We start from the raw sequence: 24,968 nt of genomic DNA, 5'->3' as shown, positions 1-24,968 counted from the left end.
TAATACAAATTATAAATAATTATAACAACATCTGAAGTGTTATAGAATTTAATAAAAAATGAAAGCCTTTCTGTAGCTTTTTAACCATCCAATAGAATTCAATAGAAAATTATATTCCTGCCATAGAAATCTATAAGATTTTTTTTTTTAAAAAAAGCCATAGATAGGAGATCATTCTCTAATGAATTCCACAGAACCCTACTGGATTCATCCCATTCCATTTCATAGGACTTTGCCGCAAGGGAGTTCAAGAGGACAGAATTATTAGTGTTTGAATCTGTATAGTGTAGCTTTAAAATAAATGAAAGCAGCACAATCTTGACTGATGTTCTGATTCTGCAAATGTTTATATACATAACAGCTTTATTCATGTGATTTCAGTGGCACTACTCAAGTGAGTATAATTATTCATATGCCTAGTGTTTGCAGGATTACTGAACTAGGAATCCAACATATTTGGATATATCAGATGGAATTTGTTTGTTTCCATTCATTCATTTAAAATAAAATCATTACAACTCTAATACATTAGGCACCATTGTAAAAATGGACCTTCACTGCAATTTTTATGATTTCTGCATACTTAGAACAAGAGGCAGGTCAGTGAATGTAAATACTATGACCCCAATCCTGAAAACACTTAAGCAGGTGTATAACTTTGCTGGTATAGAGAGTCTCATTGAAGTCTATAGGACAGCTGTATAAATTGTCATTGCTTCTGGGAGTAAATGTCCAGTTTTTAATGGCATCCGCTATATGTAATAACTAATGATTCAGTTGTAACTTATCTGAAAAATAGAAGAGTCAGGTTTATGCCATTTCCTTTACTCATATATAAGTACAAAGTCTTATTATGATTATTACTACATATTTGTATTGTGGCAGCTCCATAGTCAAAGATTATAGCTCCATTGTGTTAAGCAATGTAGGCATGAATAATGAAAAGACAAGAGCTTTTCCGGGGGGTTCTGTCCTAAAGAGCTTACAAGCCAAGCTCCTGGTCCTTCAAAGATATATACACATGGTTAACTTTATGCACTATGAATAGCCCTATTGACCACATCAAACTGCTCATGGTGCACACAGTTAAATATGTGTTTTAATTTGTGCAGGATTGGGATTTAAGGCCCTGATCCTGCAATTCAAAGCACTCTGCTACACCTGTGCTGAGCCCCACAGAAGTCAGCGGGGCTCCACGCAGGCTCAGGGATCTCCTCATGTAGGTTCATTTGCAGGATCTAGCCGTATGTGATGAGAGACCACAGGAGGTTACAACGGAGACAGAAAGAGGGAGCACACAGTAACAGCAAGAGCACTATGATAGTAGCAGTCACAGACGCTAAGCCACTGTCATGTGTTCTGTGGGCATCACGGCATAGGTGAATTTTCCTATTTTATTAATGCTCTGGTTTCATTACAACCTTTAAGCTATGTAACTAAAATAGCTAATCACCACGGGCCTGGCGATGATTCACCCTTATTCATAATGAGTAGAACCTGATTCCATAAACAGGCCCATTGACTTTAATGTGGAGTGGAGTAAGGTATTATTCAAAGTAATTCAGGGTATAAGAATCTCATCCATTATTATTTAGTTGTATGCAGATGGGGTGAGGAAGAGGAATCAGAATCTGAATGCCTTGCTTTGTTCTGGTTACTTTGTCAGACTTTCCCTGTAATCCTTTCTAATATGATTGTCTGGCTGTTCTGGTTTACTGCTCACGTTATAGCTCTACTGAGCACTAAGCCTTCAATTGATCCTCAGCAAACAACATGCTTATAAATTAATGAGTTTAATTGTAATTGGGTATTAGTACAATTAATTGGTTTAGCCAGCCATTAAATTTAGCATTCTCATTGGCAGTTTTTCATCAGGTGTACCACATTTCCCTGTGTTTCCTCTGCAGAGTAGAGGCTGCTGAATGAAAATTCTACAGAAAGATTTAATATGGCATTGGGGGTCTAATCCTGCTTCCCTTGAAACCAATAGCCAAGATGTGTTTCAGGTGTTAAAACTGATTATATGTGATATTTATTAAACAATATATGGGCCAGATAGCGCTACACTGATTTACAACAGTTGAGGAACTGACCCGCCACATGTAAGTGTGCACAATTTATTGGCTGTGGTTATAGCTGTTCAAAAATTACAGAGTAAATAATGAGACAAGGTGGATGAGGTGGTATCTTTTATTGGACCAACTTCTGTTGGTGAAAGAGACAAGCTTTTGAGGAACATGACAAGAAAATGTCACAAATGAACTTATTTTGATCTCTCTTATATCTGTTGCACACCAGTGTAACAATATTTGCTTCAGTAGAGTGGTTCTTGATTTACAGGGGAGATCAGATTGGCACTCAAAATATTTTAAAAGATATAAAACATATGCAGATGTGAAACATAGGTATAAATCTCTCTACAAACATGGAAAATTGTTGTATGCTTGTTTCAAAGTCTGGCTGATGGTTTGGTGTTTATTCAAGAATTACACAGTAAAACTTTGAAGACAGATAATATACTGCTAGGTCTGTTCACTTACTAGTGTATTTTTAGAAGACTGTCAGGAGTGCACAGCACTTTGAATAGGAGCTGTCTTACTGCAGATTAGTAAAACTGACATAAATAAATATAAAGGATGAAAACTGGCTCTTATTGAAGTCAGAGAGGTTTTCTATTGACTCAGTGGAGGCAAGATTTCATCCCGATTTCCCCACTGTGTTACTTCAGGTTCTACAGTGAAGTGGACTGAGTGAAAGCAGATGTAATGCAGTGGAGAATAAAGTCCACACAGTGGGATCATAGTGTGAGGCTCCATTGTAGAAGCCACTGGTCATTTGCTGAGCAGTCACTGTAGTGAGATCTGTAAAACAAGGAGCTTCTCGAATTACAAAATATATAGAGAAAGAATCTTCACATGAAAGGGTAAAAGAAGTTGTATTAGGCATATTAATGTAGATTTCAAGGGTGGTCAATCCAATCATGACTGTCTCCAACTGTCACCCAGTAAGAGATTATTTCCTCCCATTGAAAACAACAAAATAAAGTCAGAGAAATCTCTTCCAGGATTAAAAATTTCAAAAATTCCTAAGTGATTTAAGCATCTGTATCCTGCTGAAAATTAACAGGACTGAGGTGCCCATGGCACTTGGATTCACACAGGTGCTTAGGTGTCTAACTGCCTCTTTAGGTACTTACGTCCAACATTTAGGTGCCATTGACATTCTCAGAAACACCACTCAGCTCACAGGCGCCGACTTCCCATTGTGCCAGGCGGTGCTCGACCCCTGGCTCTGCCCCAGGCCCTGTCCCTACTCCACCCCTTCCCTCATGGCCACACCCCCGCTCCTCCCCCACCTCACCTCTTCCCGCCCTGTTCTGCCTCCTCTCCCGAGCATTCCACGTCCTCGCTTCTCCACCCAACCTCCTGCATGCCGTGAAACAGCTGATTGAGGTGCAGGGAGGGAGGGGGCTGCCAGTGGGTGCCCAGCGCCCACCATTTTTTCCCCAGGGTTGCCCCAACCCTGGAGCTCACATGGAGTCGGCACCTATGACTCAGCTGCCACCTGACCCTGTAGGCTCCTAAGCTTCCACTAGCAGGCATGCACAAAGCTGCCTAAGTCCTGATGCCACCCCACCGCTAACAAGCTGTTCAGAGCTGTAGCACAAGTGAGTGAAAGCATCGGCAGCCCCAAAGCAAGATTCTCTTTTCAAACTATGCGTTCCCTTGCCTTCTTGTCAGCGGGGTCCAATCCTGGAGTGTTCTCAGAGCACACTTTCAAGCTCGGGCCCCACACAAAAGATAGCTGTGTGGGTATATGTCTCCAGGATACTCAGTAGTCAGTGATTGGGGCACTCAGGTGGGATGCAATAGACCAAGGTTTGAATTCCTATTCTGCTTGACTTGAACACTGGTTTCCCACATTTCAGGGGAGTGCCCTAACCACTAGGCTACTGGCTCTTATGCAGTGAGTTTCTCTCTTGTTCTCCATGAGAAAGGGCTGATCTGGCTTAGGTGCCTAACTCTAGGAGAGGGGTCACATCTGAGAATTTGGAGTGGAGGGAGGCACATACCTTAGGTGCTTAAATACCTCTGAGGATCTGGGCCTAAGCCCTGCACCTTTCCTTTGCATTCACTCTTGGCTAATTTAGGCAGCTTCCCACTCAGTTTGCTGGCTTCTGATAATCCCTTCTTTACATGACTTACTCTCCATGAACAATGCATGGGGAGCTTGAGCATCTAACTCAGGGCAGAGATTCCACTGGACAGCAGGGCACCTAGGAGCCTGGCATGGCAACACTGAGCATTACAATATCTGTTTGAATCTAGCCCTTAGGCCCTTTTGACAATTTTACCGCCATTTTGTTCCTTACAACTAAAAGCTCCACAGATCAGCACAAGCGAAAGGGAAATGCTGCCCTCCATGTAGGAATTAGCTTTTTGAAACTTTTTATTTTTTTCTGTATAGCCATGACATGTAGTGATAAATAAAATCAAATTGTGCTGCATTTCACAAATTAGACTATAAAGCCTTGTAACAAAATGCAGTATGGGCCTGACTAGTTTGTACTAAACTTTACTGCTCATTCATTTGCTTCTTGTTGCATCTCATCCCTCTCCTTCATCTCTGATGTCTGTTTAGTTCGTAAGCAAAGACCTTGGGTGAAATGCTGGCCCCAGTGAAGTCAATAGCAAAACTCTCACTGACTTCAATAGAGCCAGGATTTTCCCTCTTGTCTCCTTGTTTCTCTACTAACCTACTTTTGGAGCTGTATAAATAAATATTAACATAGCATTTTCGTTGGTTTGCTAATTTTCTCATTCACTTGTATTTTGTAGACATTTTTATACTGAACTACACTTAAACACGGGCATATTAATTCAGACTTTGGACTAATTGACCTTTTCAGAGTATTCTGTCTAAATTTCTACTTATTAACCTGCACTACTACTTATCACTGTACTTTGGCTCTGAATGAAGAAAGTGTGTAAGCACATGCTTAACTTCAAGCAGGTGAGGCAAAGGAAATACCTCTCCTTAAAGTTAAATTCAGGGCTTATTTGAGTATACGGTACAGGGAAAGTCATGCATTCCACAGTCATGTAAACTGCTTGTGACCTGCAGTTGTAACCATAGTTGTGATCCCTGCAATAGTTATAAAACTATATGCTTCTTAGTAATGTTCATTAACTGAATGATACAGTCACATAGAGCTGAAAGAAAAAATATTTTTAGATTAAAATCACTATAATACACCCTTTTTCCATATTGTCTCTTGACCCTGATCCTACCAGGTATAGTATGTTTTAGCCCATACAAAACCACATTGACTTCTGTTGGGCTCCATATGGGTGAAGGAATCTGCCTGAATATTGTAACAGGCAGGATCAGAGCCTTAAAATATAAAGCGAAGTTTCTAAAACTTATAATTAGAAATTCTCATGCACTATATACATTTTTTGACTGTTGTTTTTCTGTATAAAGTATATTCCTTACTATATCATGATATCTTCCTTCTCTTACAGGTACCATAAGATCATGTGGAATGGTTGGGCCAACACTTGGATTTCTGCTCGGAGCTTTCTGTGCTAATCTGTGGGTAGATGTTGGAGTGGTAGATCTTGGTAAGACACAGAGATGATATACTGAAATATCAGTGACTCAGATGTTCTGTATGTATTCAGAAACTGTTTGTCAGTTAGCTCTCTCAGAAAGGGGGCTCTCCAATGGGTGTTACTAGTTCAATAGCTAACATTATTACATGTTAGATGGGAAGCTGGAAATACAGTGATCTGCATAAATGAAAAGAACAAAGGGGAGACTATGTTAAATGAACATTGAGGACCTTCCAAAGAGATGGTTCTGCTCCAAGTCAAGGAATGGGCAAAGCTTCATGTGGAGGGTACTTTCATCATCTACATCACTTTGCCCATCTTTAATCCTGGGTAGAGTTTTGGGTCCCATAAAGGGAGAATGTTGCATTTATGGGTTTTCTTGGAAAAGCATTGCAATGGCAGACTGCAGCAAGGAAAGGACATCAAGGAATGCTAAGGAACATCGTGGCCCCTGAATAAGTGACTAGTATTTCCTATTTTTGGATGCTTGGTAACGATTTGCCAACAAAATAGTTTTTAAATTTCTGTATCAAATATGGCTAATCTTACATGTTTAAATATTGGATACAAATGTTCTTATACAAGTTTAAATTGCTCTGAGTACTGAAATATATTATATGTCAGTTAATCAAGAAACACAAACCTGGTGCTTAATTTGGAATATCTCTCGCTCTCTTTTTAGAGAGTTTAACCATAAATCCTAAGGATACTCGTTGGGTTGGCGCCTGGTGGCTTGGATTGGTGATATGTGCAGCAGTCAGTTTTCTGGCTTCATTGCCTTTCTGGTTCCTACCTTATTCCTTACCAAAAGAAGGAGAAGAAAGAAATTTGAAGAAGCTGAGTGAATCATCTGTAACTATTCAAGAAGATCACTGTAAAATAGAACTCCCAAGTCAACCACAGTTAAAATTCTCAGAAGCAGTAAAAGGTAAGAGCATATTGAATGATCTATTTCACATTGTTGTCTTTCAGTATTCATTCAGGGCAGCTTATGATTGTATAGCACCTAGCACAATCAGGCTGCCTCCCTGGATGTTACTGCAATGCAAATAGTAAATCATCATCATCATCCTATGTAGTGCTGGTATAACCCCCTGGTGAGAGTGTGTTACAGGTCCCTCCCTGTGCCACTCCACAGAGAATATGAGGTGGTAAAACTCCTACCACCATCTACGGAAGTTTAGCTAAAGCTGTAACAGCTCATGCTTTTACGTGTAGCGGTCCCCAGTTTAATGTCTCGGTGTGTTAGCCATCACACTGGCATGGCATGTTACATGCATAAACATAAGGTAAGAGGTATTGAGCAGGGAAGACAGTGCAGGAAAACCTGATTCTGCATTAATAAGTCCTTCATTCCTCTGAAGTTACTCCCCTCTATTAATAAGATCAAAGTAAAAGAGGAAAATACCAAGCACAGTATTGCCAACACCTACAATTCTCATGATATTCAGTATTTTTCTTAAAGCCCCAGCTCTCAAAAATCACATGATTATGGGAGACTCTTATCTATCTTCTTTTTTAAAGTAAGCTTCTAGCCCTCATGATTGAAGAGGAAAACTTGAAGATGCAAACCCTAAATGCTCACCTGAAAAAGAGCTTTGTGTAGCTCAAAAACTTGTCTCTTTCACCAACAAAGGTTGGTCCAATAAAAGATATTACCTCATCCACCTCATCTCACACAAAAAAGGCAAATAAAATGAACCCTACAAATATTATTTAAAATATCATGATTTTTGGGACCCCTCACATGAGTTTGAACACCTAGGGTTGGTAATACTTCAAATAACTTGCAACCACTGACATTATTAGTAGTAGTCCAGTGCTAATTAGAGCCCACAATCAAGATTTGGACTAAGTACTGTCCAAGTACATAAGAGACAGTCCTTGCCCCAAAGACTTTACAATCCAAGTAGGCCACTGACAGAATCAGGGATATAAACCAGGTCTCTTGATTCTCAATCTAACACGCTATCCACTAGACTTCATGTACTAATATCTCTCTAAGTCAAGTATGGAGGAAGAGGAAAGTCCTCACTGTTATAAGGATGCCCTTTGATAGTGTTTAGTATAAGGGGGAGAAAAATAAATTTAACTTTCTAACACAGCCAGTAACTAAATCAGTGTCTGGTTCATCAGCTGAATATGGACAAAGCTTTCCATATGGCTATTTCATGTTTAGCAGAGAATAAGACGCTCAACTTTCCTTTCCAGATTTCCTACCAACTTTGAAGAAACTTCTTGGGAACCCAGTCTTTCTGGTGTACTTGTTCCTCACTATTCTGCAGTATAATTCTATGGTTGGGTTGATAACTTTTGAGACAAAGTTTATGGAACAGCAATTTAACGTATCCGTGTCAAGAGCCATCTTTCTAATTGGTATGTGTCCCTCTTTTTTCCATCTTACAATGAAAAATTGACATGTGTTATTTCATCTTCTATCTTAAGACCAAATCCTTGTTCCACTCATTTCCAAGAGAATTTTGACACTCGCTTCAGTGGAGTTGAATTGGGCCCTTAGATATAACATGGAGTATAAAGGATTCCTTTGTGGGTGAGGGTTAAATCTTAAATTGAGGCTTATATTAACCTACAGTATTTTTGAAATATTTAGTTCTAGTGATCATTTTCCTGTGTTTCTTCATATATAGTAAACTGGCTGATAATAAATCTCAGACTATGCTTTTTTCTACTATTGATGGGATAATGTCATCTGAACCCTTTGGGATTTTGAGAATATTGAGGCACTTGGATTCAGATTCCTGGATCTGAACCAATCCCTACTGCTTTCATTATAGGTTGGATGGATCCAAACTGGAAGGGACTTATTTCTGGTCCTGGTTTGGATGCATCCAAAATCTCACAAAAGAAGAATGGCTAAAATCTCACAATAATTGCTTGTAAGATTTCTGAAGTTTGGGGTCAAAATTTCAGGAGGAGAGTTTGTGAGGTTTCAACATCATTGAATCTGAGCCCAAACCTTAGCCAGGATTCAGGCTCCAAACCTACAAATGGAATTCCAACTCAAGCTCAGTCCAAAATCCAAACACTGCTTCCTTTCACCATCTTTGTTACTACCTATGGCCAGACCTCAAAATGTTTGGAGGCTCATGTCAGCTGAGTAAGTGCCCACAAGGTGAGATTTTTATCTGAATTGTCCGAACTTTTAGCACCTGCAAACCTGTGCTTGAAATCACATACAAAAAGGCAAGGAATATAATGAAAACAGTCTTTTTCTAAGGGAATTGCAGGCATAAGGAGAAAATGAAGCATCAAACAAAAATGAAACAGAACTTTATTGAACTTCAAAAACTCAATATGAAGAATAGGATGAGGTCTGGATTAGTGTCTATTTCAGCTAACCTGAATTTTTACATATTCATAGTTAAGAAACTAAAAGACACAAAATGAAAACCACTAACTAGCATCAGACTTATTTTAATAGGGTGCTGTTTTAATAAATGTAAACATCATTCTGTTCCCTTTTGTTTGCAGGTGTGATACTTTTACCCATTACAATTCTGGGGATGTTTCTGGGAGGCTTTATCATTAAAAAGTTCAAGTTACACATAACTGGAATGGCAAAATTTGGATGTGCCACCTTTATAGCTGCATACCTGTTAAACCTCTTGTACTTCACATGTGATTGTGAGGTGCTCCAGGTGGCTGGTTTAACAGTCTCCTACTCTGGGTTTGTATTCTCTCTGGGTTTGTATTCTTGTCTTCATCGTTCAGAAACACACTTTCCATATCTTTGAATTCTTCTCATGATAGCTACGTTTCAAGATGGCCCGAAAGTAGAACGCTAGGGAACCGTTCAGATCTGAATTTAGAGCTAAACTCTGTGACCCAGGCCCTTGTTTGCATACTGTAATTTACTGGTATATAACTTTATACACAAATATACTATAACTAAACTTTATACTTTAAAACTTTAAGACAAATATAGTGTTTAGTTAAAGAGAAAAATAACAAGACCACATCCTCAGCTGAGGTAAATCAGCTCAATTCTACAGAGGTCAGTGGAGCGACATTGATTTGTGCCAGCTTTGCTGGTTGAGCCCGTACTGACAGTGCACACTAGAGAGTGTTAGTAGTCAGAGGAGATGCTTTAGGATATTCGGATGCTCAGGCTTAGAGATGTATGGAACTTGGTGGTGTCAGTTCGCAAATGGCTCTGCAGACCTTGCTTCACTTTCAGCTCAGAGCAATTCGCACACTCCACATCAGATTCTTTGCACTTTGTGTAGACATTTATCCCTGTGCGTGTAGGTGCAAAGCACTATCATTGGCAGACATCAGTGGAGACATTGGAATTGATAACATTTTACACCCAATTTACAGAGGTGTAAATGTCCACCTGAGCTGCAAGGCAGTGGAGATTCAAACTCCCAGGATTTTGTGTTGAGTTCAGTCTAATTCAAAGCAGACATTCAAAAGGAAATTTTGACACCTGAATCTTCTAGTAGAGTTGGGCAAATAACATAATTTTTGGTTCAGTGGCAGTTTCAAAAAGTTGAAAACAATCCTTCAGGTCAGTCTGAAAACCAACATTTTCATAATTTTCAGTGAATTGAAAATTAAAAAAAAAAATTGGGTCAAATGAAATGTTTTGTTTTGATTTTGGCCATTTAAAAATAAAATTAAAGGAAAGTTTGAAATGAAAAGTTGTTTCAAGCTGAAGAATTAAAATGTTTTGTTTGAAAAATGTCAAAACAAATTTTCACTTTTTTTCCCCACAATTTTTTGTTTTTCCCAAACAAACAGTTCAGCTAAATAAACGTGAATTAGGAGAAAGTTTCACTGTCACTGAATATGCATTTCCCCCCTCCCCCTCCCCGTCCCCCTCCAAAAACATTTTGTGTGAAAGATTTCACCCAGCTCTACTCAATAGGCTTTGCCTGGTTTCCAGCCCAGGTTTAATCAAAACTCAGTCCATTTTTCTTGAAACAGCCTATACTCACCTAAACATTCTCAACCCTGTCAAACCGGTCACCAATGTTCTCTGTAACCAGGCCAGCATGAGTTGGAGTTTAGTTACAATAGGATCTCAGAGTTTTGTTCAGTGGAGACTACTGTGGCCAAGTTCAGTCCCTGGCAATCAGGCTGCCTGTGGAATTAGAGATGATGCAGGAGGATTAAAAGGACTGATTTTGATTGCTCCCAAAATTGGGGATACCCCAAACACAAATAAGTAGGTCAAGTAATTGCTTCTCCATACCTTAACAACTCACTAATGGGGGATTTACCACATCATGGGACCTTTCTGCTGAAGTGAAAGAGACCTTGTGCTTCACAGATTATTTCAGCCGTCTTGGCACTCTGCAGCCACATTAACTGTGAGACGAGCAATACCATAACTCAGGGGAAAACACAACTAAAATACTTTTTCATTTGAAAATTTCGGGGTGGGGGGAGGGGAGAAGTGATTGTTTTTCCTTCAGTGGCATGGCTTTAAATTGGGCATCCAGGCCTAGATTTTCAAAAGCAATTTGTGGTTTTTGGTGCCTGAATCTTTGAGTATCCAATGTCAGACACCTTAAAAGCATCCAATTTTCAGAGAATGGGGGCGCAGCACTTCTGGAAAATGTGTTCATGCATCTCAAGTTGGACATCAAAACAAACCAGGCACCCCCAATCACTTGTCACTTATGAAAATCTTGGTTCTCATCTGCAAGATCTTAAATTGGTTCCTTGATCTCACTTGCACCAGCATAAATCAGGATTAACCCCACGGAGGTGTTATTCTGGTGTGAAACCAATGTGAGAGCTGAATAAGGCAACAGGTGTCCAGCCTGACCAGGGGGCTGCTGAGTAGAAGACTTCAGATGAGAGCAGTGCTCATGAGTCAGTGCTTGTCTACACTTAACACTTCAGCAGCACAGCTGGGCCACGGCAGCTGCCCTGCTGGAGAGCTTTAGAGTAGACACTACCTATGCTGAAGGGAGGGATTCACCTATTGGCATAGGTAATCCACCTTCCTGAGAGGTAGTAGCTAGGTTGATGGAAGAATTCTTGCATTGATCTAGCTCTGTCTACACAGGGACTTAAGTCAGTTTAACTACGCTGGTCAGAGGTATGGATTTTTCACACCCCTGACTGACGTCGTTAAACCCACCTAATTTTCTAGTGTAAACCAGGTCTCGCACACATGTATCCAACAGATCAAGGAGCAGCATTGCTACTGCTACTCTGACCAAACAACTGGAGCTATAACAATCATGTAGGGGTTTATACCACTACCTCGCATTTGTAGGGGTAGTCGGACCACGTGGAGGGAGGAAGGATAGAGTTAGTCTGAAGCTGGCAGTGATTTCATGTGTGATTTCTCTTTTCTTCCCCTACCCCCCAGGCTGAATCTTCCACTAAATCTATTAGCAATCCCATTTTGTGTCTGTTCATGTCATCCTCGTCACTGATGATCCCACCGAAGATCGCTAGTCAGACATGGTTTGCAATTTGAAGCTACAATCCAGCAAAATTCTTAATGCTTTATGATAAAACCAAGAGAACCTTGGCTTAGATCAATTTAGCTGACGTTCTACATGCAATTACTATCTATCAATTCTTCATGCTCCACTGAATGCAGGCTCCCCACGGAGACTGCTTTATTCCACCTCATTTCTCTGTGCTTGGTCATTCATGTGTTGTCTATGTTTATTTTTCTAATAAGGAATTATTTTATTTGATCAGTTAAGATTCTACTTGTAATCTCTCCAGAGTAAAACAATCTTCCTTCCCAAAAAACAACTTAATTGCCAGCTGCAATTCTGACTGCAGCTGTGTATTGAATCAATGGGATCCTGTATGTGGGGACAATGGAATCACTTATATGACCGCATGCTTTGCTGGGTGTAAATCATCTATCGGGACTGGAAAGAATATGGTAAGTCGGTAGATAGCTATAAAAGCATTTGTTGCTTATTTTTAATTCATTTTATTTTATGCTTAAGCTACGATGTAGCAATAGATACCCATTCTCTACCAATGTACCTCTGAACTAGTGAATGGATAAAGCACAAAAGCATCCAACTGGGAATTTCAAGGGAGCTAAAAGCCTGGCTCCACTTTCAGAGGAACCCAGGGGAGTTAGGCATCCAACTCCCATTGGAATTCAATAACCTAGATTCACTCTTAGATTTACTTTGCTTTAAAGTTTGTTTTATTTTAACTTAGGTTTTTTTTTTTAAACAATGTTTTCTTACTCAGGAAAGTGACTGTAAATATATATTTCTCAACAAATCTGTTACTCAGATTGTAGGCGGATAGAATGTTGAATACTTCAGTGACAAAAATATTTTTTTACTGTCTTTGTTCCTGTTAGCTCACAGGGGCAACACTGAGTAAGAGGATTCTATAGAATTTTGTGCATTATTAGCAGAATTGTTAGCTATATTCCAATCAGTCATACCAGCGCAAATATATAAAAGACAACGAATTTCCTCAAATGTTTATGATGGTTTGAATTGGCTTGCAGAATCTTTATTACTGAGGACAATATGTGAGATAAAGATCCTAGTTTAGGGTCTGATATTCATTTGCACTTAGGGGAAGGTAAGGTGTGATTCTAAATCTGTTCAATTAAATTGGATACAAAAAGATACGTATCCCAGGGCTCCGGCGGCTATTTAAAGGGTCGGGGTGGTAGAAGCAGGGGAGTCCTTGGCCCTTTAAATAGCCCCCAGAGCCCTGGAGTAACAGCGAGGCTCCAGGGGTTATTTAAAGGGCCCGGGGCTCCCACTGCCTCTATGGCCCCAGCCCTTTAAATAGCCGCCGGAGCCCTGCTGCCAGAGCCCTGGGGTAGCAGTGGCAGCCAGGGACTCCGGCAGCGGTTTAAAGGGTCCGGGGCGGTAGCAGCGGCTGAGCCCGGGGCCCTTTAAACTGCTGTTGGAGCCCCCGGCTGCCGCCACCCCGGCGGGAAGGGGGAGGGCACTTACCGGTACAGAGCGGGCCGGGGCTGGCTCTGACCCCCACATCCCTGCCCCTTCTGCCCAAGGCCCCGACCCTTCCGAGGGCCAGAGCCAGCCCCAACCCAGCCCCATACTGGTAAGTCCCTATTTCTACTTTCACCCCTGCACAAAACTGAAATAAGAGTGTCTGCACAAGTGTTTGTATCAGTTTAAATCAGTTTAAAAGCAATTTGAGATAAACCTGTGCAAATTTCAAGTAAGAAGGCCCTTTTACATTACACTGGTACAGTTGGCATATATTGCCTCAGGTGAATAATGAAGTTGAAAAAATTGCATGTCTATATTAACATTTACAAAGGAGCTTTCCAATTAAATCCAAGTTATCCATCAGTTAACTCAGATCACAAACTCAGATCACAGTCCTACCTATTATGAGTATGGTCAACATCGTTGTGAAATAAGCAAGGTAAGGTTAGGTGCTTGAAATAAAACGTATGGCTAGGATTATCAAAGCAGTGCAGGAAATTTAGCTCAGCATAGCCATTGAAATTATCCCTGTATTGCTCTGAAAATCTCATCTGGTAAGATGTTCTGGGAAGTGGTGAATGTGAGAAGAAAACTTTCAAATCTAATCTGTGATAAACTCAACAGGGTTTCTATGACATCACCTGACAATTATAAAATATAAGCCAATACTTTCCAACTTGGTGGCATCTAAATCCATATTCCTAGGCACCTAAATAAGAGTGCTGGGTTTCAGAGGTGTTGAGCACCCATAACTTCTACTGACTTCAATGGCCACCTATAATTGTGTGTCCACACCACTCAAGGTAGAGTAAGTTAAGTGAGGTCCATTAACCTGATAGGCTGCACCTGGGGAAGAACCGGGGATTGAAAAGTTAGTCTAGCTGAGAAGGAATAGCTGGGGCTGGTAAAGACCAGAATCTGTAGTCACTGCCTGGGAGAAGGGAGTGTGTTAAGTAATCTGCTGACACTCCTTGGGAGGAAGGAATTTGGATTGATAAACCCAGCCAGGGGACAGGCTAGAAGATAAAAGTAGGAAGGAGTCCATGGGAAACAGCAAAAGGGTCTGGGTGTAAGCAGACCACTGTCGCTGGCAGGGCTGGCTCCAGCGTTTTTGCCGCCCCAAGCAGCAAAAAAAAAAAAAAAAAAAAAAAAAGCTGCAATTGGCTTCATTCTTCAGCGGCAATTCGGCAGCAAGTCCTATCCTCTGAGAGGGACTGAGGGACCCGCCACCTAAGAGCCGGATGTGTCACCCCTCTCCGTTGGCTGCCCCAGGCACCTACTTGCTGCGGTGGTGCCTGGAGCCAGCGCTGGTCACTGGACATAGAGTCTCGGGACTGGAGCCTGGAGTATTGGGTGGGCCTGGGTTCCCCTACCAGCCACTGAGCAAAGTGGCTTAGACTGGGCAGTGGAGACAAAGACTTCATGGGACAGTTTTCTAGGGGGGACTTTGATACACAGCAAGAGGAAGACTATAGTGACCTGGCTGGAGGGAGTACCCTGAGTCCCAGAAAGAGAGGGAAGGGCCATGGTGTGAGGATAGAGATATCAGACCTGGAAGGAGCTAATCCCTAAACAGCCAGGAGGATGCTCCCTAGTGCTGAGTGAAACCTGTTACATCACCACACAGGCCAATTTTATTTAGGTCCCTAAACATAGATTTAGGTTCCCACATTTGAATATTTAGGCCCTTAGTAATCTATACTTATTTATGTACTTTAGATGGCCCCCAAATCTTATATATGAACAACCTTGAACTTTAACCCATCTTTAATCTAAACACAGAAGTTCATACCCCAGTACAGTAATAGCATGGATGCCTAAACTGGATTCACAGCTGGTTTGTGTCACTGGAGCAATGCAAAGCGGCAGACACATACAGGGTAAGCTGTCTGCAAAGCATTTAGGGGTCCTCTATTCCCATATGAAATACACTGTCTTCTTAACTACCATCAAAAGTCTAGATGCTTGGAAATCTATGAGTACTCATGAAGTAAGTGAGTCATCTTCTCTTTCTCTTTCAGGTGTTTCACAACTGCAGCTGTGTGCAAGCTGAAGGGCTCGAGAGTGGAAATTTCTCTGCAGTTCTGGGACAGTGCCAAAGAGAAAGCTGTACTAAAACATTTCCCTATTTTTTGGCATTACTGAGCACATGTGCACTTATTTTAGCTTTAGGAGGCACTCCTACATACATGATTATGTTTAGGTAAAATACTTTACCTTGCCCTTGACCATAAAGTTTGGGGCAAACAGAAACAAAGTATTAATGTACCATTCTGTCACTTCATTTCTGCTTTGAAGAATGAAATTCTAATCTCAGAGAGGCAGTGGGGGTTTCTGCACTTCCTACACAATCCACCCCTGTGCAAAGGGCCAGCAAAAGGCCAAGCCATCATTTGTCTCACTTAAACTCTATTTGGGGCTTATGTGATGGATTGGGTAGGCCTTGTTCTGACAACCCTCTCCACTTAATTATGGCTGGGGGCGGGGAGGGTGGGGAAAAGGAAGGGAGTATTAGTCAGTAGTCAAAGCAATGGATTCTTTTTCTGACTTTGTGCATGACCTTAGCAAAGTCACTTCTCTGTACCCAAGTTAACCCATTTGTAAAATGGATATAATACCTACTTCACATAGGGTTTTCTGAGAAAGAACTGACCTTTATAAAGTGGCTTACACAAGGCAAAGTGCAGTGCATCTGAGATTAGAATCTCTGATCTGTATTGCTCTTTTACAGTTATATTTGTGGTTTTCGGTATACTTGAATTACTTCAATACACACCCTGAAATATCATATCTCCTATTTTATCTCAAGTTGGAACAAAATGAATAGTTTCAGCACCAATGAAAATTGACTGGTACAAAAACTCAAATACCAGTGCTCTTTAAACATAAAAGTAAAACTAAAACTGTTTGCCTTACTTACCAAAGTCTGTTTCTGTTCATTCATAAACATAGATTATAATCTTAAATTATTGGTGCACAGCACCACTTATTGCTGCTTCATTTATGGTGATTTTAAATGCCACAGTTCTCACCACCTGTGTAGATTAGAATCTGTTACAGCTAAACTGCTGCAATTATGATGTATTCCACTGGCTCCCTATTCATATTAGGAACCAGTTTGAAACCGCCTTCTATTCTCTGTTGACTTGCTTTAATTCACCTGATGGATTGGCTATGATGTCACTGCCTAAAAAGGTATGTTTTTACACTGAGATAGCTAACTCAAACTAATTATCTCACTGTAAAATCCTAGTGGAGTTGAGGCACAGGTAGGTTTTCCCTTGATGTATCTGTGACAGTTCACGGCAACTGCACCTGTATTCTCCCAGCTCCTCAGCTGTCACCTATCTTGGGCAGAAACCCATGTCTCTTTCCTATCTGACTGGAATTCTTCCAGACTTTATAGTTCCCTGCCTAAACTGAGTTCCTCAGCAAGCCAGACTGTCTAAACAGGCCTGCATTTGTTTTTCTTTCTCCTCAGAGGTTATCAACAGTTGTAATTGCCTACAGTTATAAGTTGCCACACAGCAATTTCTAAGCAAGCATATTTATTCTTAAGGTGAAAGCATTACAGAGAAAACATATTTAAAACAATAAAAAAAAACCTACATGCTAATCAGCTTACTAGAGATCACCCCCAACTCCAACAAGGGCTCTGGTAGGTGGTCAGTTCTTCAAATCCCACCAAGGCATTTTTGTGTGGTTACAAGTTAATAACAGCTTTAGCTCAGAACAAGCACCACCTTCCTTTTATACAGCTTGGGCCTTTGATCTTGTCCTCACGTAACATGTGATCAGCAGACAATGGTTCTCTCCTTGAGGCATAGTTTCAAAAGGTTGTGTCCGGAGGTGAGAATTTGCATTCACCTTCCCTCAGGGATTTCCTAGGAAATTCTCTTAACTTTGCTTATCCCAAAAGTTCCTTCTTGTCTGCCACATTGTTTAAAATAGTCCTTTGAAGCTCATAACTATTTCCAACTTTTACACTGGCCATATCTCCCCATTAGAGAAGTTACATAAAATCCCACCACAACACATAAACTTTGCATTTAATACAATGGACTCCAAAGAAACTTAAGCCTAATGCAAGAAGATATTTTTCAAGGATATTACAGGAAATTGCCCTATCTGTCACAGTAGGTAGCTGAGGTCCCCCACCTGTGAGTTACTGTGACTAGCTAGTTAGTTATCGAGTTAGTTATCTCGCTGTTAAAATACATCTTTTATGGAAATGTTCCTGTGCAGAGTGTTGCATGTATAAGCTACGGTAAAAAGTTATTGGCAGAACAGGGAGTGCAGCAGGACCCAGTCATTTGCATGCTTCACAGTCATTAAATTACTCCTGCCTAGCAGCAAAAGGAAGGCAAAAGGCAGCAGTTTGTAATCAAGAGCCTCATTTGCATGTTGAAGAGCACATTGAAGCCCATGTCTCCTCACACGCATCCAGGCCTTTCACCCTTTGAGAGTAAGGGAACTGGCCCTTAAAGGGTGTGAGATTTAATACTTTTGAGTGCAGAAGACTTGATACTTAAACTTACTTGGGCCTAACTCCCAGTTACACTAAAGCCATCTTACACTGCTTGGGTAAACACCACCGTAAGGCCACGGCACCAATATAGTTAAAGTGGTACACCCTCCTCATCCAGTGTGGATGCGTCCCATAGAGGAAAAGGAGTAAGCTATACTGCTATAAGGCACTTTCATACCAATATAACTGTGCCTGCACCAAGGGGTGCACCCATATAACTATCGGTAAAAATAATCACATGCCCTGAACTGACATTTATACCACTACAAAAACTGTAAATGAGAATTGGTCCCATTTATTTCTACACTTGTACTGGAATGCAACACCATTGTACTCATTGCTCCATGCCCTGTTAGAATTAAAGGCTTTGTGTCTATACCCTTCCCTATTTCTTCCAATTTGTACCAGCCCACAATCTTACCACTTTCCGCTGTGATGTTCGCCACAATTACAGTCGTCTCAAATAGCCTTCCTGTGTCTGCCTCAGCAACTTTCCAGCCCCTTTCAAGTGTCATCTGAAACGCTCTCTCCATGCCCTTGCTATGCCTCATACGTTCGCTGTGCCTTAGGCCCTGAGACAGTAACACCTGTTAACTTTAACCACATGAGTCGTCCCATTGAATTCAATGGGAGGACTCAGGGCTAAGTGTCTGGCTGGATCAGGTCCTTAATAGTATTATGAGAGAATGTTTACTTTTCTTTCTTCTTATGATGGCTTCACATACATTTTTACACCATACACTTGATTGTCTGAAAGCCTGTTCCTACTCCTATTTAGATCAATGCTGCTTCTGCACTCATCTTAAATGAAACCTTTGAGGAGTGTTTTCCATTACAGCTTGTATGCAATGTGGTATATAAAATAAAGTTGTGTGGCACTCGTTACAATGGAGCATATATGGACATGCACAGTGTAGATGCTGTCAAAACTGCATTATAGTAAGTGCTCTTCTGATGAATATAAAATTAATGTGATCTTGTCCTCCTACGTTTTAGATCTGTTTCACCAGACTTGAAATCATTTGCTGTTGGCATTGACGCTTTGTGTGGAAGGATACTAGGTAAAACATTTTGTTGTTTTGTTTTTTGTTCATCCTTATTCGTCTTAGGATTTAAATAGAACACAATAAAGTACACCAAGTCATCTTAGGTCCATATGGACTTGTTCTATGTCAGAACCAAAAAACAAACAAACCCCCAAACCCTTCCAAAAATTTGATTTTGTTAAATTTGTAGAGCGTATTGAATATGTGCCACCTCAATATGCTTCATAGGTATGTCCTAGCACATGATGATGTAATATAGTTGTCTGTTTAAACAATCTATGTAATGAGAGTCAGGGAAAAGCAGGGGGCTTGAACTGCAGCAGTTTTTTGTTTTATTCATGTAGGCAGGCACCTGAGGATTATGATTTGGTGTTTCAGACTTTAAAATGGGATAAGATTACCCAGCTCCTTTAGGGCCGCATCTCCAAGTACTCTCTCCCCTACAACCACGTCCCCACAGCTTCCATGTGCTCTGACTACCTCCTTCTCCCCGTTACTGTCACAAGGATCTCCCTCTGCTCCCATCCTTGCCTTATCTGACGGTTGCAGGAACCCATTTCCGAATGAGCTCTCACTGGGCTATTTTCATATTTTTTTAAAGGATTTTTTCCTTACAAAGCTGAACGCAGATCATTGTAAAATGTGATTGATTTTTGTTTTGAAAATGGAAGTGTTTGGCAGTCAGTCAAGAAATGGTTTAGGCCGCAGTTCAGCAAAGTACACGCATAAGCGCCTGAAGTCAATGGATATGTCTACACTGCAAAAAAAACCCACAATGCCGAGTCTCAGAACGGAAGTCAATTGGGGCTTGGCCTGCGGGGCTAAAAATTGCAGTGTAGACATTCCCACTTGGGTTGAAGCCTGGGCTCTGAAACCTGGTGAGAGGGGAGGGTCTTGGAACCTGGGCTCTAGCCCAAGCCGGAATGTCTACACTACTGTTTTTAGCCTCTCAGCCACAAACCCATGCACCAAGTCAATTGGTCTGGGCTCTGAGACACAGTACCATGGGTTTTTCTTCGCAGTGTAGGCATACCCAATGAGACTTAAGCACATGCTTAAAGTTAAGTACGTACTTAAGTGTTTTGCTGAACTGAGCTCTAGCACTGATCTATTTTAGTTACACTGCTTTAATGGATACAGTGATGTACATGAGTTGTGGTGAATTGTGACACACAAATGAAAACCAGGAACAGACTGATGCTCGAGAGAATGTGAAGAAGAGGACCTTTAAACTTTTTTTTGAGAGAGGCAAAAAAACTGAAAAAGTGGAATCATTGGAATCATTAACTTTCTTTTCTTATTTGGGAGTAATAATAATGCTTGTCCAGTCTCCTGAACCCTCCATCCAAGGAATTCAAACCAGTTTACGTGCATTAATTAAGTTGATAACAAGGCTGGGAAGTAGGAAATCACCATTTTACAGCTGGGCAAACATAGAGGCTGATCAACTTGCCTAAGGTCATGCAGCTAGCAGAGGTGGGAACAGAATCCAGGAGACCTAAGTTTACATGCTCCTGCTCTAACCATTTGTTAAGGGGATTCTTCCTCCACTATGAACTAAGCTCTGTTACTGTTATAATGTTACGCTCATTCTACTACGTATTTTCATTGCAGGTGGACTTCCAGCTCCCATTTATTTTGGAGCTTTGATAGATCAGACCTGCTTGAAATGGGGAACAAAGCGGTGTGGAGGATCAGGGTCTTGCAGAGTGTATGACACGAAAGCATTCAGGTGAGATGAAATTAAGAATAAAGGCCCAAGCAGTGTTGACTTTAGAGTATTCAGAATAGCTCCTGTCTCCTGTTCTTCAATCAGCTGCAGCTTCAGAGTTTATACTAAGTTTTCTACTAGTTATACTAAATTTTTTGTTGATTTGTTTTTGGGGGGAGGGGGAATGGATAACTGGGTTTTTGATTAAACAAAAATGTTCATGAAAATCATTTGTACCATCTTTGAAAATTTTCAAATTTGTGTCAGAAAACAAACCATTACAAAATAAATGTTTTCAGCCCCAAACTATATGTTGGGCTGTTCCTATCAGTTTTTAGCCAAATATATTCTGGGTTTTGGCTGAAAACCTCAACTTCTAGTTTTTGAATTTTACTTTTTTGATGAAAAGTCAAAACTTTCTTCAGAACAAAAACCATTTTCCAAACAGCGCTATTTCTCAGGGGGGAAAAAGAAAGTCACAAAATTGATTGGACAATCTCAAAGCATCTAAACTTTAGCTAGGTCTTAGGAACAACATTCTTTTCATTAGCTTTAACATATGAAATTGCAGAAGGTCTCTTCTTTATTCCTAAAGGTCGTATTACCAAAGGTTGCATTTTTAATAGTTGTTAATTTAATCCTTAGAGCACCAAGGAACACTGAAATTATGGCAATGGGAAATAGAGTTCAGTGGAGTGCTTTGTGCGTTAGGGGTTGGACAAATGAGTGTCTATCACACACAATTTAGTTTAAGGTTTTCTCTACCACCCAACTGTGCCTTGGACCGGTTAAACGGCTAACACTTTTCTAAGGTGGCTGTTTCTATACAAGTAGAGTAAACGCTCTCTGGATAAACCGTTCTTTTCTAACTTGGCTTTTTAGTGCAGCTGTGAAGTGGCTCAGATATAAAAAATAGGACTGAAGAACAAAGCGGGTGTTTTCAGGTTGATTCTGTCCTGGGCCAAAAATGCACTCAGTCCAGGAGAAAGGGGAGCATCACAGTGCTGCCTGCGGTCCCCATGCCAGGCAGCTCTAAGTTGTGCCACTGATGGACCCTATATCAATAGAAGATAGGCCTAGCAGAACTAAGATGTGTGATTGATGTATGATCTATTAACAACCCTGCATCAGTAGAGGATTGGCATTGCAGAGAGAGCTCTGCTCTGTTACAACCTCTCCCTGCCCCGACATACTCCCCAGGCTGGTTGGAGGGTGCCAAATGCAGCACCTTAACCCCCAGCAGGGAGCTCTTTCTCTGATGGAAATTATCAGTTAGTTTATGGCCTCTTTGCACCACCTGAATTGTGCGGAGGAGGACTCCTAACACATCCCAGATCCTAGCCCTTAGTGTTTTGTTTGTGATTTAGCAGGATTCAGAGTGTCTCAGCAGTTTTTCAGAAATGCATATTTTACATCTTACACTCAAATTCCAGTAGGACCTGGTAAGTACTGACATTTTAGGGATCACCCAGACCTGTAAGAGATTCTGTGACTACCTGTCATGTAACCATGGGTACCTTAATGCTCTGCTGCTATAGCTCAGAGCCCTGAAACCGGTAACCAGACCACAAGAATAAGGTCTCTCCCTGGCTTCCACCTGCCTTAACTATCAGACACTTGGATTTTTCCCCTCTGGTTCATCACTCCCAAATATGTGAAACCAGACCACCACCTCCTTCCCCAGATACCAGCGTTCTTTGGCCTCCACACAGCTTGCTCAACAGAGACCTGGTTGAGGTAAAAAATAAACAAAAGATTTCTTTAAGAGAAAAATCACAGATTCAAAGATGAAATAGTAAGGGGAAGCAAACACATACAAGTTACACAGAAAATAAACATAATGGTGCAACCTCAGGCTTTACACTTACATATTAGATAAATTCCCTTTTCTAATACAAGATACCCATTGTCTTTGAACAGTTTCCCATCATTCCCCTCCCCCCCCCCGTTCTCTCTTTAGGGGGGTGTTTGGACCCTGACTTTGTCTCAAGTATCAATGATAGAAACATTCACGTTTTCATTTTTTTTCTAGAAATGTCTATCTTGGACTCATTGCAGGACTGAGGGCAGGATGTTGTTTCTTATATATAACGCTCTTCATTTTAATAATAAAACGATTCCAACCAGAGAGCAATGAGCTGATAGATTTGAAAAGTACAGAAGTATCATCCAGGAAGGGATCAACTAGTGGCAGTAAAAATGAAACTTTTCCTTGTGCAAAAGCTTTGGAGGCAAATGAAGAAACATGTCTGTGAGAAGGACACAGGCATTTTCTAACTCTGAATGCTCACGTGGAGGTTTTACAAGTACAGCATAGGGCCAAATACTGACGTCTACAGCTTTTTGGAATTGCAATGAAAAATTTTCAAGTTTTAACCCCTCACCTCCCCCCGAAAAAGCAGGAAAAATGATAATGTTATTTTTGTGTTTTTTAAACAATTGTAAGGCTAGTTGAAATGTTTCCAATTTTAAAATTTTAATTTAAAAACAGGTGGGAAATTTAAAATAAAAAAATGCACAACAACTCTTCCCTGTTTTTCAACCCAATCTAGACAAGTTCTAGCCCTGGGTCTGATCCTGTAATCCTTATTAAATCATATAATCCTTATATACTCAATTGTTCTTCCTGAGTTCAATAGGCACACTCATATGAATGAGGATTACTAACGTGAATAAAGGTTGTAGGGTTGGTCCCTCCGTCATCAAACACTTCATAACAACTTCAGGATTTGGCTCAAACATTAACCAGTCAAAATAGACTGCAGAAGAGAGACTATACTGTATTAGTTTTAAAGTACCTTTCAGTATTGAATCAAACCTTTTCTCATCATTAGTGTAATTATTCTGATCCTGTGCAATGAGATGGCAGATACTGGAGTTACATTTCTTTGATTTAAAAAAAAAAAATTTAGAACATTATCAATGTAAGTTTGTAATAATTGAAAGACTGCAGTATATATATTCGTCATCCCCCAATAAAGTGCCAAAAAAGGCCATTAAATAAAGTGCTAAAAGCTGTCAAATAGAGCTTCGGTGACATGCCAGAGAAGAGAGAGCCTTAATAACAAACGCGTCTATCATTTATTACTAAAATATCTCTTTAAAAAAGCATCACTACGTGAAGTGTGAAGTCCCCCTGACAAAGACGGCTCTGTGACTTTTCAAAGGGAATGAATATCACTAATAAGAACAATTGGGGTAATTTGTCACCGCTGTTGCAGCATGGTGTGTCACATGCTTAGGGATTGTCTACACTCCAGAGCCTTTGCTGACAGAGCCCCCTAATGGAGATGCAGCGTAGGCTGACAGGAGTTCTTCTACTGGCATAGCTATACCACCTCCCCGAACAACATTAGCTAAGCCAGGAGCAGCATTCTTCTGTTGGAGTACTCACATCTACAGCAGGTGTCTTCTGAGCCACCATAGCTATGCTGGCAAAACTTTGTACTGTAGACTGAGTTTCGCTCTATTTTAGGGTTAAAGCCTTCTCTCCCCAGGCTCTATGCCCAGCTTGAGGAGCCGTGAGAGCCGTGGCTGGATTGGAATAATCTTCTCCATACCTTGGGCTATAGTTTATAGAAAATGGAAGGAAGCTCAACACGTCTAAAAATGAGCTCTTTCTGTTTCCCCTACATGGGAGAAATAATGGGTAGCGATCGATTTACCGGGGATCGATATATCGCGTCTCATTAAGAAGCAATATATTGATCCCCGAACGCGCTCCCTGTCGACTCCGGAACTCCACCGGAGCGAGTGGCGGTAGCGGAGTCGACGGGGGAGCCGCGGATGTTGATCCCGCGCCGTGTGGACCCCAGGTAAGTCGATCTAAGATACTTCAACTTCAGCTACGCTATTCACGTAGCTGAAGTTGCATATCTTAGATCGATTTCCCCCCCCAGTGTAGACCAGCCCCAAAGAGCCTTTGGCCTGTGCTTCCGCCAACGCCCCCACCAGTAAACAAAAGCACAGGAAGCACCCATGACATGGCACGCATGCTGGTCACCTGTGTGAGAGCTCCTCAAATTTTGGTCCCCAGTTTTGCTGCTCACAGAATTAAACCAACATGTTCAGACTTCGGGATTCTTTTATAAAGGGACGTTTGACGTCAGGCTACAATCAGATAGAAGAAAACAG

General features: G+C 40.9%; 1 protein-coding gene across 1 annotated transcript in view; it reads left to right on the top strand.

Moving 5' to 3' along the window:
- LOC117883183 (solute carrier organic anion transporter family member 1C1-like) overlaps positions 1-24,589 on the top strand; it is a 39,317-nt gene extending 14,728 nt beyond the window's left edge. The window contains exons 7-15 of the mRNA XM_034782273.1: positions 5,526-5,624; positions 6,298-6,543; positions 7,827-7,991; positions 9,108-9,303; positions 12,333-12,498; positions 15,571-15,752; positions 19,074-19,138; positions 20,738-20,855; positions 22,867-24,589. Coding sequence (XP_034638164.1) covers positions 5,526-5,624; positions 6,298-6,543; positions 7,827-7,991; positions 9,108-9,303; positions 12,333-12,498; positions 15,571-15,752; positions 19,074-19,138; positions 20,738-20,855; positions 22,867-23,089 — 1,460 coding nt within the window. The 3' untranslated portion in view covers positions 23,090-24,589. The remainder of the gene's footprint in view (positions 1-5,525; positions 5,625-6,297; positions 6,544-7,826; positions 7,992-9,107; positions 9,304-12,332; positions 12,499-15,570; positions 15,753-19,073; positions 19,139-20,737; positions 20,856-22,866) is intronic.
- Positions 24,590-24,968: the final 379 nt, after the last annotated feature.

Source organism: Trachemys scripta, chromosome 1, assembly GCF_013100865.1.
Source record: "Trachemys scripta elegans isolate TJP31775 chromosome 1, CAS_Tse_1.0, whole genome shotgun sequence".
Lineage (NCBI taxonomy): Eukaryota > Metazoa > Chordata > Testudines > Emydidae > Trachemys > Trachemys scripta.
Note: the sequence above shows the minus strand (reverse complement) of the source record. Positions and strands in the feature narration are given on the sequence as shown.